Here is a 15,883-nt window from a genome sequence, read left to right as displayed (position 1 = left end):
AGTTGGAGATGAAGTAAGGAAGCTAATGGGAACATTTTTATATAGGGCATCGTCAGTCATGGTGAGGACCTCGGCTTTTACTCTATGTGAGGGACCATTAGAAGGTTTTTAGAAGAAGACTGACATGACTGGTCTGATTATATTTGAACAGGATCACTCTGTTAGAGAGTGTAGGAGTGCACCAGCAGAAGCAAGCAGTCCATTTAGGAGGCTGTTGCAGTCATGTGAGCAAGAAGTGGTGGAGCCTCGGACCAGGGTGGTAGTAGTGAACGTGGTGAGAAGGCGTCGAATTCAGTGGAAGTAGAGTGACAGGGCTTGATGACAGGCCAGATGGGGTGGTATATAAGAAAAGAATCAAAAGTCACACCAAAGTTTTTGGCCTGAACAACTGCAAGAGTGGAGTTTCCATTAGTTGAAGTAGAGGAAAGTATAGAAGCAAATGAATTAGGAGGTGTATATGCAGCTCAGATTTGGACAAGCTGAACCTAAGAAACCTGCTAGACTTACAGGCGAGGTGTCACGTGGAGGCTGGTTATATAGTCCCACCGTTGAGAGGAAAGGCTGAAGATACAACTTTGGGAGTCAGCAGCCTGTCGTTAGTTTTTAAAGCCACAAAACCAGATGAAATGGTTTCATTATTGAAAGAACACAGACAGAAAGAAAGAGGCAGTCGAGGACCAAGCTCTGGGGTACTCCAGCATTTTGAGGTCAGAGAAAGGAGAAGAAACCCACAAAGGAGCCAGAGAGCCACCAAGAAGGCAGGAGGAAAATTAGCTGAGTAGTGAGTGTAGCATTCTGGAAACCAGGATAAGAAAGTGTTTCCAGAAGTTTAGTGATCGACATTTCAGCTCCTTTTGATGGGGTAAGGAAGGCAAGGACTGAGTATTCATCAGTATGAAGTCTATATACAGTAAGTTTTCTGCTCAGTCCTTTCAAGAACTTTTGAGGGGCAGTCAATCCATTACACTACTTATTTGTTATAGCAAAGATGTATTTGGTTCCTGCTGTGTGGTGTAGAGGCTGTGGCAGGTATTTGATGCAGGCCAATGACACATTGTACCTCTGAGAGACTCAGAGTTACGAGGAGATAAACCTGTCAGTCTGTGAATAAGGTAAGCACAGATAGCCAAAGAGCCCCTGGAGTGGGAGCTTCCTGAGGACAGGGCTCCCGGTTTATTCATCGTATACCTCAGCGCTGGCACGTGGAAGATGCTCAGTAGAATGATGAATAAGTGAATGTATGCTCTGAAAGCACAACAGTGAGACAGTTAATTTCACGAGTGTAATAAAGAAGGCTTCACAGAGGAGATGATTTCTGAATCCTGAAGGAACACTCAGACATTCATCAGGAGTGAATCAAAAATGCAACCATTGGTCACTGGCTCTTATTTAGTCCACACATCTCCATTGAAGCAGCTGTAGAGGCTATGCGATGTTTCATCAAACCTGACTACAGAGCAACATAGAGTCACCTTTGTATGCAGCTCAGATATTTGTGTTTATCAGTAAAATGTTATCATCACTTTAGCTGGAGTGGTGTAGCCCATAAGAAATGTTTGCAGTCATTAATGCTTAGCTAAATGACAGGAGGATCCAGCAGGCCTCTCTGTTGTATTAACTGAACCTGGGCCAAGAACTGGTCATTCATACCCTCATTTGAGGGCAGCTTAATATTTATCAGGTTTACCTGTGGTGCAAGTGCATACTAAAGGAACATTAAAAAATGATGGAGTGATTAAATTCTTGTGGGAATTAATCAGAGAAGATAGCTTAAAAAAAAAAAAAGATCTATTTTAAATCACCTTTCAAAACATGAAAAAAAGGAGAATGTGCTAGTAGGGGTAATGAACGGTTCAAAGATGTAGAAGCCAGACGGTGTAATTAACGTGCTAAGCGGGTTACTTTACTCAGATAAATTAATTTGGGCCTGGTTCTTGGCGTCCCTTCTCACAACTTCCATTTCTTAGCCCCTTCATGGCTTAGAAGCTAAGATTCTAGGAAGTTTTCCCCAAAAAATGATGGGCTTCCTTTTCCTTTGGGCTCCTTTAGAATTATGGCGCAGTGTGGTCTGCTTGTTTCCCTAGTCTATTTTGTAACCATTTGCTCTCTGCTCTTTGCCTTCCTTCCTGGCAGAAAGCCCCAAGGAAAGCTCAGAGCCGACGGGTTCTCCAGCCCCTGTGATTCAGCACAGCTCAGCAACAGCCCCTAGCAATGGCCTCAGTGTTCGCTCTGCAGCTGAAGCTGTGGCCACCTCGGTCCTCACTCAGATGGCCAGCCAAAGGACAGAACTGAGCATGCCGATACAGTCGCATGTGATCATGACCCCACAGTCCCAGTCTGCGGGCAGATGATGCCTCCCCTGGTGGAAAGGTCCCCAGCCAGAGCTCGCCCGCCCGAGAGCCAAGAAAGACGCCATCTTATCGCCTCCCATCTGCCTTGGACATGGCAATATGGGGGGGAAATTGTGTGTTGTGAGGAATGGACAGATGTGGGGCTTTTCAGCCACATGGTCAAGTACATTGACACCCGTACTAAGAGAGCCAGCCCCAGAGCCACATAGATCATCCCCTAAAGGGGGCAGTTTCTGATGTACCCACAGCCAAAGGCCTTTCCAGATGGTCCGAACAATCACCCCTGCCCATGCATGTGTACCTGTCTCTTTGAACACTAACCCTTGCACTTCTAGGTTTCGGGTTTCTCAGTTCCCTGTCTTCCCGCTAAGCTGTGGCTGTTACCTTCCTGTTCCTTAGCAGCACGCCACTGCCTGCTAGGTAAAGGGAGGCCAGTGTTGATGGCAGGTCATCCACTTGCCTGCCCCAGCCACCTAAGGGGCTTAGGGCTTTGTCTCCCATTAGCTGCTTGTTTTATCCCTTTACCCCCTTCCTGAAGTCTAGTTCAAACATTCACCTATGATGAATGTAAAGTTACCTTTGTTGTATGAATTAGCAGTATTTTCCAGCTCTTCCGTAAACTTTAGTCCTTCTCCCTAGCTGCCACCAAAAACAAAAACAAAAAAATAACAACAAAAAACAGAAAGAAAGAAGCAAACCCCAAGAATTCTGGTCCTTTTTCAGCAATTTCCAGAGCTTTGGGTACTTCACTTTGTGTCTTGAGTTTTCTCAGTCTACTGGTGGGGCCTTTTCCACCTGCCGCTGAGTCTTGGCGAGATCATCTTGTGGCCTTACTAGCTGCTCGTGATGCGAAGGGAAAGCGCCCAGGTGTGGCTGGCGGGTCCCCCGCCGCCCCAGCCCCCCTCCCGCAGGGTCAGTAGGGCAGGCAGGACCAGTAGAGTCTGAAGCTCTTTCTGTCAGGTTACTGGATTGATTCTTTATGTCTTACAGGAGTTTATTGGCCAAAGCATACATACACCTTGTGGCAATCTGTACGCTTCTGTCGCTCCCTCTTTGTTCCCCTGTCGGGGTCGCGGGGGTCACCGTCTCTGTCTCTCTTCAGGTGTAGCCCTCCAGAGCTGCTATGTGCGGCATTCTTGCACTCCCTTGCCCTTCGCCCATCTCCCAGACTCACACAGCTGTCTTCTCCTCTGGGCTAGGGTCTTTGATTCACAAGTGTCCCTGTCCCCAGACCTCCCTCCTCTCGTTCACCAGGCTTCTAGGCTGGCTGCTGGGGCGCTCTGCCCCCTGCCCCTAGGTGCCAGGCATCCCCAGAGTGCCAGCCCTAGGACTCGGAGGCATCAGAGCCAGGGGTCCTGAGTTGGTTTGCTTGAGGGTGAGGTCGGATGGAAAGAGGCAGAGAGAGGAGGTGCAGTACCGATCTCAGGAGAAGAGCCCTGCTTGGTGAAGGTCTGGCCTGCCTGGGAAATTGGGGACTGCTGCCATCAGCCATTCTTACTTTGAGGAGTTAGGTTACAGGGGGAGGAAGTCATCCCTCTTGTCCCTCTTTCTCCCCCATTAAGTACTTCTTACCTTCCTTTGGCTCTGAACTACGCAGTTTCTCCCAGGGCTGTGGGAAGCCGTCCAAAGCCAGAGGCCTGTGGATAGGTAGGTCAGCTTTAATAGCCTGTCAGTGTGACTTCCTTGCAGTTGTCCCCGAGCCACCTTCTGCCATCTGCCCAGGCCAGGCATGTCCTCTCCCTCTCTCCTACGTCCATCTCAAACACACACATAGGATAACTGCCAGCTTCCTTTCTTAGCTTGTCTTCCAAAATTGGCTGTCCTGGGGGAATGAGGAGGTGTGCTAAGCTCCAGGAGCCCCATCTTCTCAGAGTGGACGCGCCGGTGAGCCAGTCAGAGGACACGTTCTATTGCGTTTGTTTTCCCACTTCCCGTCCTGCTTCTCCGCGCCCGTGCTGAACAAGACGCACCTGGTGACCGGAGAGGAGAGAAAACATGGTTCTCTGATCCTCTACCACCCGGGACCCAACAGCAACAGCCCCTGAGGTGACTCAGTCTAGCAAACGGCACGGCAGATGGTCAGGATGCCAGTTCCCACCTCCAGGGACTCCGTTTGCCTTTAACAGCGCCCAGCCGTAACTCGTACTCAGGACTTTTCCTTTGGAAGGCGGTGCCCTGGGACTCTCTTCTGCTTTAGTTGTGTTTCATTTTTTATCTTCTTGATTTCCCACCAGCAGCCTTGCCCTAAAGCTTGACTGAGTTTATGGCTCCCAAGGAGCCTTCGTGAGACCCTTGACTATTTTTCTTCCCCCCGTAGTCAGGTGTTTTTCAAGTTAAGAACCCATCTGTCACTGCACACACGCCCTGCCTCTCCGCGGGGCCCCGGAGGAGGTGAGCCCCTCCTGTCTGTCCCCGTGTAGGGTGGCTAACCTAGTTAGAGGTTCCCGTTTAGTTTCTTAGTCCCCATGTCTCATTCTCTTGAGTCCCTATTCTGTTTTCATCAGGAAGTTCTCACTGGGGCCCTCAGTGGGGGGTGTTCCCAGAACCTAACACAGCAGTAGGAGGGGGCGGGACAGCACCCCCAGAGAGCTCTTTAGGTGGTCGCGCACCGCACTGAGAAGGCACAGCAGTTGGCGTGTCCTGCGAGTTGGGGGACGTCTTACCTTGTTACTGCTGCTGGCCCTGGGGCCACTCTCCCCTGCCCTTTGCTTCCAGGCTCATGGGGACCCGAACTAAACATCGAGGGCGCGTCACCTAGCCCTTCTTAATGGCGCTGCCCCTCCTAGGGCCCTAAGGGAAGATTCTGAAAGGAGCTGGGAGTGTGGAAGCCTTGGAACTCTGCTGCGGGAACGCAAGACGCAGGCTTCCCACCTCGCTCCAGAGGCCCAGCTGGGACGTAACCAAGCCCCTGACAAAGGCACCGGGCCGGGTCTTCGGCCCTGCAGGCTTCCTTGCTTGGAAAGAAAGCTCGCTCGGAGTTGGAAAGTCTGAGGACGCTTCCCTCGCTGCTAGAGAAAACTAGAAGTAGGCCCTCCTTGCTCCCCCTTCCCCTGCTGGCTGGACACCCCAAATCTGGCTTCCCTCAGCCTCCGCTCCGGTCCTTGGCCCTAAGCACTAGACCATACACGCTTGGCAGTGGTGACAAGGAGATGGCCTAACTGAAGCCCGTGACCCCGGCTGCCTTCCCTGGGCCCGTCCTGTTGTTCTTGGCGCCTGTCCTGATTCACTGCCCTCCAGCGCCACCCATCCTGGTCGACAGGGTCCTTAGCCATAACCATGCCCCGTCTACACCCTGAACCACCACGCTGACACCAAAATAGTCCTCCTCCCATGCTCCACACTGAGAGGCTCCTTTAAAGGTGCTAGCCCTGAGACAGCCTTTCCTCCAGAAGCTCCCTCTTTCTTTCGTGACTTCCTTCCCATCCCCAAATCATTATTTTTCATTAATATTGTACATTGTATACACAGGAAGGAAATGTATTCTTTTTTTTTTTCTTTAATTTCATAACCAGTCCGTTTAGAAGCCAGTCCTCCTAGTTATATCACATATGCCTTTGTTGATATGCTCTTTCTGCTTTCTTTAGACTTTTGTTTGACAGGGGCGGAGGGAGGAACCCGACAGGTGAGGGTCCTAAGGCTGATTAGAGGATCCCCATCCTACTTCAGCCTCTCACAACCCTAATCATCCCCCTCCTAGTATAGAACTGATATTCCTCTGTTTGTGTTTGCACACACGCATGTACACACAGACAGAAGTCCCCCCGAGCCACCCACCCACCCCAGAGTGGTGACCCAGCAGGAATGGGCATAGGCTGCTAGCCACCATTCCCAGCCTCTGTTACCGGTTCATTCGTCTCTCTTTGGGGTAAAGTGCTACCCCAGATTGAGAACAGGCTGGGGAGAGTAGGGCAGGGAAGGGCAGCTACGTCTCTTGTAGATGCAGGTTTGTGTGGTGGCTGCTGGGGTTCATTTTCTTCTTGTAACGGGGCGGGGGGCCGGTAGCCCAGAGCTGCTCGCCAGCTGCAGCTACCGGTGGGTGACGTTGTCACCGTAAGAAATGGCTGTGAGCACTGGTTCCGCTGACTTTCCCTCAGGGTGGTGGGCCTCGGGATGTGGTCCAGGACCAGCAGCACAGCAGCACCAGCATCTGGGAGCTTCTTACAAATGCACACATTTGGGCCCCGGCACAGACCTGTTGAGTCGGAGACTCGGGCTGGGCTCTAACAAGCACCCCGCGGGGTCCTAAGGCACAGTCGCGCGTGGGGCCCGCGGCCTTAGGGGCAAGCCGGGACATCCTTGCTGGCGTCGGGGTATTTCAGTACCATCCTCTGCCTTAGCGCGAACACATCGTTCCCTTTCCCCCGGTCCCTCCCTCCACCCCCATTAGAACAACAACCACGTCATTCATCTCAGAATCTGTTTGTCTTCCTTCTACTTCTTCCTGAAACCTGTCTGCCTTGGTCTGGACGGGAATTGTCCCCTGTCCTCTTGCAGACGGGTCACTCCACACTCTGTTGCAGGAAGGACTGGCTGGAGCCCCTGCTGTCCCGTGCGTGCACCTGCCCCCCGCACCTCCTCTCCAGCAGGGAGATGAGCCTCCAGCCCCAACAGCGGAGGCTGTCGCCTCCGGACATAGTATGTGTTGGAAGCAAGCAGCGCGCACCTCTGCTTCGCTCTCTTCATCCGTGTATCCTGGACAGGTAGCGACACGTCTCCGTCGCACAGGAGCCCGGCTCTGGGCCCGGTCCCCGTGCGGGAGGCTGTGGTGCTACAGGCTGTTTTGCTCCGAGAGCGTCTCGTCCCCTTCCTTGCACGATCCCTGAGAGCAGGCTCTCACGGTCCTCCCCGCGACGCTCCGGCTCCCCTCCCCTTAACCCCCTTACCCCCGCGGTCCCCCCCAGCCAGGCCTTCTCCCGCTCCCCCTGCCCTGACATATATTGTGCCTTATTTATGCTGCAAATATAACATTAAACTATCAGGAGAACCACTGTCCCGTCTCGTGCCTCGGTACCCTCCGCTGCACGTCCCGTCGGCCACCCTTCCCGGAGCTCCCGCTCTCCCATCTCCTAGGAACGGGAGCAGGAGTCTTGTCCCTCCTTTTTATGCAGGGAAGGCACAGCCTCAGAAGGTAGGTGGCTTGTGTAGGTCACGTAACACCCAAGAGGGCACAGAGACCAGGCCTCGGATCTGTGCGCCCCGGCAGCCCCCCTAGCGCCGGGCGCCCCATGTGGATGAGGGGTGGTATGGGTCCCAAGGCAAGCGGCCTCTGGCGTTATGACTCCAACTTCCGATAAAAACAAAAACAAGCCCAACTGTCAGGAAGTTTCGGGCAGGACTGGGGGTGCAGAAAGTGAAGCCTGCTCCGACTGGGGGCTCGGGGGTGCGGGACGAGCCTGCTCAGGAGCAGGTGGGAGTGACGAGGAAACAGGTGGTGGCCAGGAGCCACGGCGAGGGGTGGGCGACCACTGCTAGCTCCTCGCAGTGTCCCTGGATCACCGGCGCGGCGGGGACAGGCAGCAGGCTGAGGAGCCCGGGCAGGATGGGGGGCGGGGGCTCTGGAAGCTCTGTGGCTGGCTGGCGTCCCTAAGTGGCACAGGGGAGTGGGGCCGCAGCGGTGGTCTGCCCTGCGCTGTAGGGACGGTGGGAGCTGCTGCCGCGCCAGGCCGGACTGAGACGGGGTGCGGGGAAACGGGCCAGTGCCCAGGCCACAGACCCGTGGGGGGCCCCACCCGCACCACGGGCCTCGCTCTCCACCGCACCGCACCCCTGCCCTTCGCACGTCGTGCGCGCGTGTGGTTGTTTTTATAAATCGAAGGTACAAGACTTCAGTGGAGGAAGCAGCCGCAGCTGTGGGGGAAACAGCAGAACCGTTTGGAGGTGGGGCCTGCAGATGGGACGGAGTCGCTGCGTCTCGGGATAAAACCGGGACAAACGAGTTGCTTCTTATAGATGAGCGGAGTTTGGTGTCGGGCGGTGGGGTCTCCGAGCGCAGGTGCCGTGAAGGCTAGAAATGACGAAGGATCTAGACTAGTACAGGGGCGCCGGCCGCTCCGTCAGAGGAGCGGGCCACTGCCGATCTGCCGGCTGCCGGGTGTCGAGGCGGCTTACAACTAAATCTTACCAACAACAACACCACCACTACAGACAATACAGCAGCAGCTGAATTTGAGAAGTTTGATTCCAGAAAATTTTGGAAATTCTGCGGGTAAAAAGCCGTCACATAGCATCGCACACTCCAGAGAAACGGCCCGGGACAGGAAGAGCCAATCCCCGCTGCCAACTTCATGGTCAGTTTTAAGGAACTGCGCAGCCCGGGGGTTGGGCCCGAGCACCCCGGCCGGCAGCGCGATGACAACCGCAGGTTGCTGGGTGGCTCGGGCGGTGGAGCTCGGGGCCCTTGGTCTTAGGATCCTGGGTTCCGGCCCCACGGTGGGTGTGGGGCTTACTTTAAAAGCAAAAAACAAAACAAAAACCTTTTTAAATATTTTATTTCTTTATTCATGAGAGACCCAGAGAGAGGCTGAGCCCCGGGCAGAGGAAGAAGCAGGCTCCCTGCAGGGAGCCCGACGCTGGACTGGATCTCGCGACCCCAGGGCATGCCCTGAGCCTAAGGCAGACGCACAACCGCTGAGCCCCCCAGGGGTTCCCCCCCTCCCCCGCCCGCCAAAATTTTTTGATTACAACTCACTAAAGGCTCAGGTGATAGGACGCCTGGGGGCTCAGCGGTTGAGCGTCGCCCCGGGCCGTGATCCCAGTTCCAGGTCGAGTCCCGCCGGGCTCCCTCGGGAGCCTGCCCCTCCCTCCGCCGGTGTCTCGGCCTCTCTCTGGGTCTCTCATGAATAAAGAAATAAAATCTTTAGAAAGTAAACTGGAAGCTCGGGTGACGCTAGCATTCTTCAGCAATACTTCAAAGCCTGGGTGTGCACAGCTTCTCCAGCGAGAGAGCTGCGGTGCGCGCAAGCGGGACTCCCGGGCCCCTGCGGTACAGCGTCTTGCGGTCGTCGGGGGAGCCCGGGCCGGGCCTGCAGCTACGGCGAGACGCGTCCCCTCCGTCCTGGGCGTGGGGGCTCGGCTGGACCTGGGCCCGGCGACGCGAGACCCTCGGGCCGCTCGTCCTCGAGGCAGGGGCCGGGAGGCGCACACCCGCAGGTCGCTGACCGGTCACAGCCTTTGAGGCCACCGAGGCGCAGGCGGGCGCCCCCCAGAGCTCCGTGGGAGCCGCGAGCGCGCCGTGACGTCGCCGGACGGGGCCTCAGGCGCTCGGGGCGCGGCGCGGCGACGCCAGGCGGGAGGCGGGTGGGAAGCGACGCCGGCGCAGGTGGCCGACCGCGAGGGCCTGGCTCTTCCCTGAAAGGGCGGGATTCCCTCACCTGCCCTAAGGCCGGAGCTCGACCCGGCCCTCCCTGCCGTCACCTGGGGAGCGGCCGCCGGGCGCCAGTGCACACCGTGGCCACCGGGGGGCAGCAGCGCCTCGCTGCCGGCGGCTCGGGAGCGGCGACCGCCACCCGCCCGCGGACGCCCTCCCGGCCAGGCCCGTCGCGCCCCCGAGCAGGGAGAGCAGGGCGCGCCCCGAGCTCCGCGCCCGCCGACGGACGGGGTCCCCCCCCCCCCGCCCCCAGGCCGGGCTCTGAGCGAGCCCGCAGCGGGCGACGCCGCTTGGCCCCGCCGACGGACTTACGCATCTAACAGTCGAACCGCAGGCTTCGGGCCGGGGGGCGGCGGGGGGGGGGGGCGGCGCGGACTGGGCCGGGACTCGGGCCGCCGGGGCCCTCGCGGGGAGTTAGGGGCCGCGTCCTGGGGCCGCTCCTCTGGGATTCGCCGCCGCCTCTGCCCCCCCGCCCCCCGCAGGAGGCCCCGCGCCCCGGGCAGGGTGGGGGCTCCGGGACGAGGGCCCGAAGGACCTCCCCAAGGTCTGGCGGGAACCCCGGGGCTCCGGGCGGCCGGAGGGGCCGGCTCCCCATTCCCGAGCCTGGCCGCCCCTCAGCGCTTGGGGAAGAAGTGACGTCATCCCTCCATATGTTTGCACGCGGGGCTCTCCCCCCGCCCCCCAATAAACCTGCCTGCCTCCTGAATGCACGTCTGTGTGAGGCGCCAAAGGCGGGGAGCCCCCGGGGCAAGCAGCACTGCCCCCTCCGTCGCCACCAAAGCGGCTCAGCAGGGCCACGGCCGCGGGGTCCCGGAGGTCGCTGCACCCGGCCTCGGCCACCAGGCGGGCCAGCGAGGGGACACGTGGGGAACGAGGGGGGAAGCACAGGGAGGGCAGCCGGCGCCAACCCCTCCGCCCCGCACTGGGCCGCACACGGGAAGAACCAACCGGCTGAAGCCCAGACGCAGCGGTTTATTCTGGGCTCCAGGGGACCCCCCACCTCATTCCCACCCGCCCCTGGACAGGGCGGATCTCGGGCCAGCGAGGCCCCTGGGCCCTGGCTCCCGGCAGGCAGGCAGTCTGTGTCAGAGGTACAGGCCCGCGGGTGGAGGCGGGGGGGAGCCGGGGGGGAGCCGGGGTGCAGGGGAGGCCAGGGGGCTCTACTTGCTGCCCGCCATGATCTTGAGGTACTGCAGGGCACGCCGAGCAGCCTCCCCACGGGCCGCCTCCCGGGTCGTCGCGGAGCCGTGACACACAGTGGCCGGCTGCGTGGACAGCTCCACCAGGCACTGGCACAGCCCGCTCAGGCTCAACTCCTCTGGGGGCCGAGAGAGGACGGAGGCCGTGAGCCGGAGGGCAGCACGGGCGGGGCGCCACCCGGTCGCCAGGCCTCCCCAGGCCCGAGGCCGCGCCAGCCCCGCCTGCCCGGCCCTACCGATATCCAGGTAGCTGACGTGGAAGGCCTGCTCCTCGGACAGCTCGCTGAGGACACTGCAGCAGGCAGGGCCCAGGGCACCCAAGGCGCCCAGGGAGCAGCTGCGCAGGGACAGGATCTTCTCTCCCACGGAATTTCGCAGAGAATCCCAGGTGCAGCCCGGGCCCCGGTTCCGAAGTCCATCGAGGCGGGAGCCCACACCCTGACGAGACAGGCAGGTGAGAAAGGTGCGGCCTCGGGCTGAGACCCGGGCGTGCAACAGACGAGAAAGCCCGCGGGTGACCGCCTGGCCAGCCTGCCTCCCCCTCGCCGCCCGCTAACCGCCGCCCGCTAACCGGGGCCGGCCGGGGCCCCGCAGCCTTCCTCACTCTCCGCCCAGCACCGGGGGCCAAGCAGGAGCATGGGCAGGGGCCCCCGCGGCGGCTCATCCCGCGTGCCGGGCCCAGGCCCCCAGCGGCCGCCCGGCCCCACAGGCCACTCACGATGGAGAAGTGATCGTCATCGGGCTCTGCCTCGGTGCCATCCCGGGCATCCAGGGGCACCGTGTGCACCCGAAGCAGCATCTTGGCCGCCGCGTTCCGCTTCGCCAGCTTTTTGGAAGTGCCGCTGCCTGCGTGGGGGAGAGGCTGCTGCACTAGGCTTCCCGGGCTCTCCACCCAGCTCAGGACCTTGGGCGGGGGCCCCCTCGCGGCACGTCCACTGGAAAGAGCCCTCAGGCGCTGCCATGGCCCAGGCCCTGGGCAGCAGGAAGGGGGGTAGCAGAGGGGCTAGGAGCTGCCGCGGCCACGGCTGGCGTAGCTGCCCGCGCTCCCGTCTGCCCAGTTACCGATCTCGATGAAACGCTCCACGCGACAGGTCATGGTAAACTCTTTGCGGTGCGCCGGCCCGGACTCCTGGGTCACCGTGTACTCAGGCAAGCGCCAGCCCTTCTGCACCACCAGCTCCTTGGGAGGGAAGAACGGGGGTGCACGAGGCTGAGTGAGGACAGACCCCCAGGCCCCCTCCCTCCCGCCCTGGGGGAATCAAGGGGGTGGGAAAAGCCCGCCGACCGGGTAAGAGCCCCACACAACTGCCCTGGCGGCCCCGGGTTCAAGGGCAGACAGGCATGCACACGACGGAGGCCGGGGGCACACCTGCAGGGCGCCAACAGGATTGCACTCAGACTGCTGAGGGGAGACGGGGGGCTGCGCCTCCATGGGGGGGCTCCTGAAGGAGGAAGGGCCGGGCCGAAGTCCATGGGGCTGTCCTTTCTGTGGTGCCCAGAGTCCCACGCCCTGTGCCGGTGTCCCCGCTCCCATCTCCCTGGTCCCCGCCAGGCGGGCAGCTGTCCATGCAAACACCCAGCCTGCTTCCTCCCTTCCCCACCCAGGTGAGGTCTCCTCCAGGGCCCAGGCCCATTTGGACTTTCTGGAACACCGGACCATCGCCTTGCCAGGAGAGTGGGAGGGGGGCTGTATATCCAGTCCCTGGAGGCACCTGATGGGAGCCACACACAGGACCATCACGTGGCTAACTCAGGAGAAAATGGGGCCTGCAGGCCCCCTGACCGTGGCCAAATGTCATCTCTGTGGCTATTTAAGAATCGTGTATTACCTCCTGTCCCAAGAGCTTACCAACTGGTGCAAAGTCTTCAAATTCTGGTCCCCAACTATTCCATCCTCTGCTTACTCTCAGACTTCCTCCTGCCTGACCAGCCTGGGTCCAAAGGCTGGGGGGCCAGGAGCCGGGACCCCTACCTCCCCCCTTCAGGCAGGCAGGAACACAAGATACCTGGTTGGAACAGCAGATGGAACAGGAGTAGCAGCCGCTGCAGCAGTAAAAACTGGAATGTCCTCAGGCAGTGAAGAGTCTAGGGGAGAAAAAGAACTTCCCGAGGGGAAGGGGGCCTTTGATTCACACCCATTTGGGCAGGGGGGGGTGGGGAGTAGAGGGTGGGGACCCAGGTCCTCCTGACGTGCCCATCCCCTAAGAAAACCCCTTCCCACTGGAGCCAAAGACTCAGGGAAGCTTAACCACCGCCTTCTGGGATCCTTTGCTGCCAAACACTGGGTCAAAGCGACTGAGACAAGGGGAAAGACGGTCTCTTCCTACACAAGAGCCACGGAGGCAACAAACCCCAATGTAAGTGTGCAAGAGAGGGGGACAACCTGCTAGAGAGGAGGCATGTTGGGGTGCGACCCCTCTAGCCTCGGCCTCCGCCCCTTTCCCTCCCTAGCCTGGGCCCACACCACAGCCACAGCCCCTTGACATTCCCCCCACAGGATCCTTCACAACAGCGGGAGCCCTGGAAGCATCCCGCTCTGTCCGGCCAGGTCAAGGTGGGCAGAGGAGGTAGCGCAGGGGCCTGGGTTCCTGGCCGGGTCTCTACGAGGCCTCGGCTGGTCCTCCCTCACCTGCTGTCCTCCAGGGCCGGCTCCAGCATGCTCCCCCCTTTGAGGTGTTTGAGGGCCACCTCAGCTGCCTTGTGCTTGGCTGCCTTCTTGCTGGGGCCCTGACCTGAGAGAGGGGCGTGGGCGATACTGGAGGTCACTAGGAGGACAGAAAAGCCGGCACCCACAGCTCCTCTCCTCAGGGCTGGAGGGAGTCAACCAAGCCCCTCTCACCACCTGCCCCTGCCCAAGACCGGAAGTGCTGCGCTAATTACTAGAAGGGAGGGCTTCTGCTCCCCAGAGCGCCCCAAATCAAGCCATGCCAGGCACGACTGCTCTGGAGCTCAGACACCCTGGGCAGAGATCCTTTCCCGGCTCTCCTTGCCTCTGGGAAGTGCTTTCTTTTCTCTCAATACATAGAGATGACTGGGAAAGTAGAAAGAGGGCCAGCTCCGGAGTCAAGGCCCCGCTCCGCCACTTCTGAGGCCCGGGACCTTGCACCACTCACATCCACCCCGAGCCTTGGCTCCCTCATATTCAGCACGGACGTGCTATCCCCCACATCCCGGGATTAGACTGCGATTCAAGACGAACTAGGAATTTGGTCAAGCACCTGGAACAGAGCCCAGTGCAGCAGGCACTCACTCCTTCGAAACTTCGCTGAGGGTTTGGTTCATCCCGTCTTTCCCCTCTAGGATGACGACAATGTGCCAGACCCCTCTGGCGGTCTTGCTTGCTCCTCTAACTCTCCGGAGTCCTACCCGCCTCCTCAAAGACCCGTTTCCCCAAACGAGTCCGTGGCTTTTACCCCTGAAATCTCTCCTTCCCTCACTGGCCTTGGAGCAAAGGACTGGGGAGAGACTCCAGGACCCAAAGCCATCAGGGCCCTGCGGATGCACACCCCAGCCAGGCTGCCCAAGCCTTCCTCACCAGTGCAGCTGGTGTCGCCAACGGTGACCCGGAAGGTGAAATTAGGCTGGTGGGCTTGGCCCTCGGCTTTGAGAAGGTCGTACACGGGCGTCTTCCCTATTCTGGTCCCATACTCCTGCAGAAGGCTGATCGGGGTCTTGCCCGGGTTGGCTGCCAGCATTTGCTCTATACTGGGGGAGGCGGGGGCAGGGGGTCACAGGACCCTTATCACACCTCCAACTCTGCGCCCACCCGGCCAAGCACTGTCGTATCAGACCCAGGCACACTATGGGGGACACGGGTCCAGGGGACCCCGGACAGTACAGCACACATTGGCTGGGTTCAGTGTGGAGTAAAAGCGGGCTGGAAGCCGGGTCCACGGCCCCCAGAGCACGCGGGCAACGCACTGTTCCTGTCTCAGTTAAGCAGGAGGAGGATCCTGCACCCCAGTGCAGTTAGGAGGTGCATGTCCCCACACAGTGCAGCCCAGGGACCCGGTACCCACCAAACGCACTGAATGTCGGGAGCACAAAGCCCAGTGCCCCAAGTGCAGTCTGGGAACCGGGCCAACCCCAAACTATTTAGAGCAGGAGGCCGTGGCCACTGCCGGGATGCATGCCGGGAACCACGGCCCACTACCCCGGTGCTTGCCGGGAACAACCCTCGGGCCAGGTGCATGCTGGGGCCGCGCCGCTACCACCTCTGCGCCGCGCCACGCTTCTCGCCCGGCAGGGGTCGGCTCGAAGCGGCTCACCTGGGCAGCCCGCAGCCCGTGGTGGTGCCGGAGCCCTGCTCCTCTTCACTCATTCCCACCTCCGTGCCCGCGGGCCCCACCGTGACTGCAGCCTCCGCGCGCCCCAGAACACCGCCGACGAGCTAGGGCCGGGGCCGAGCCCCGAGTCGCGGCCGGTCGGGCCCGCCGCGGGGCATGCCGGGACATGGAGTCCCCCGCCCACCGCCTCTCCGAGTCTCCATCGGGAGGGGAGCCGCCCGCCCCACAAGCCCCCGCGGGCGTTGCCCGGGGATGCGGCACCGCCTCCTGGGAGGAGCGGAGCCTTCCACGGTGGCCTCCCGAGCGGAGGGTGGCTTTGTGTCCGTGTGTCCGTGTGTGTGAATTTTTTTTTTTTTTTAAATAGCGTCCCGCCTCTTATCCGCGTCTCCGCTCCCCGGAGTGGGCATGCGCGGGAGCAGAGCGGAAGCGGCTGGGGGCGGGGCGCTAAGGCCTAACCGGAGCGCCGGGTCCGCAGGCTCCTGCGGAAACTACAGAGCCCGGCAGCTCGCGCGCCATCTTTGTCGCCGCGCAGGGGCAGGCGCAGGCGTGCGCGGAGAGCTCCGCGAGAGGATTGGTCGTGTCCGATTGCGCTGACTCGCTCTAGGCACGTTGCGATTGGTTACTTTGCCTCGAGGGGCGGGGCCAGGAGCGAGGCAGCCCCTCGGCCCCGCCCCTCTGTTG

At 60.0% G+C, this 15,883-nt stretch overlaps 2 protein-coding genes across 10 annotated transcripts in view; one reads left to right on the top strand and one right to left on the bottom strand.

Moving 5' to 3' along the window:
* The window catches only part of LOC121480333 (cyclic AMP-dependent transcription factor ATF-7), a 95,303-nt gene extending 87,968 nt beyond the window's left edge, over window positions 1–7,335 (top strand). For all 7 annotated transcript variants that reach the window (XM_041736808.1, XM_041736809.1, XM_041736810.1 and 4 more), the window contains one exon: window positions 2,134–7,335. In XM_041736808.1, the coding sequence (XP_041592742.1) occupies window positions 2,134–2,351 (218 nt within the window). In that variant the 3' untranslated portion in view covers window positions 2,352–7,335. The remainder of the gene's footprint in view (window positions 1–2,133) is intronic.
* Window positions 7,336–10,669: 3,334 nt separating this feature from the next.
* TARBP2 (TARBP2 subunit of RISC loading complex) lies at window positions 10,670–15,522 on the bottom strand. 3 transcript variants are annotated; one of them, XM_041736818.1, is made up of 9 exons: window positions 15,185–15,522; window positions 14,452–14,616; window positions 13,546–13,648; window positions 12,923–13,018; window positions 12,286–12,358; window positions 11,979–12,096; window positions 11,635–11,762; window positions 11,153–11,354; window positions 10,670–11,035 (listed from the first exon to the last, which is right to left on the bottom strand). In XM_041736818.1, the coding sequence occupies exons 2-9, from the start codon at window positions 14,609–14,611 to the stop codon at window positions 10,878–10,880; spliced, it is 1,038 nt and encodes a 345-aa protein (XP_041592752.1). In that variant the 5' UTR covers window positions 14,612–14,616; window positions 15,185–15,522; the 3' UTR covers window positions 10,670–10,877. The 3 variants fall into 3 exon arrangements, with proteins under 3 accessions (XP_041592752.1, XP_041592750.1, XP_041592751.1); XM_041736816.1 differs by having other exon boundaries at window positions 14,452–14,621; window positions 15,185–15,519; XM_041736817.1 differs by lacking the exon at window positions 15,185–15,522 and adding an exon at window positions 14,936–15,053 and having other exon boundaries at window positions 14,452–14,621.
* Between the last annotated feature and the right edge of the window lie 361 nt (window positions 15,523–15,883).

This window comes from Vulpes lagopus, chromosome 21 (genome assembly GCF_018345385.1).
Source record: "Vulpes lagopus strain Blue_001 chromosome 21, ASM1834538v1, whole genome shotgun sequence".
NCBI lineage: Eukaryota > Metazoa > Chordata > Mammalia > Carnivora > Canidae > Vulpes > Vulpes lagopus.
Note: the sequence above shows the minus strand (reverse complement) of the source record. Positions and strands in the feature narration are given on the sequence as shown.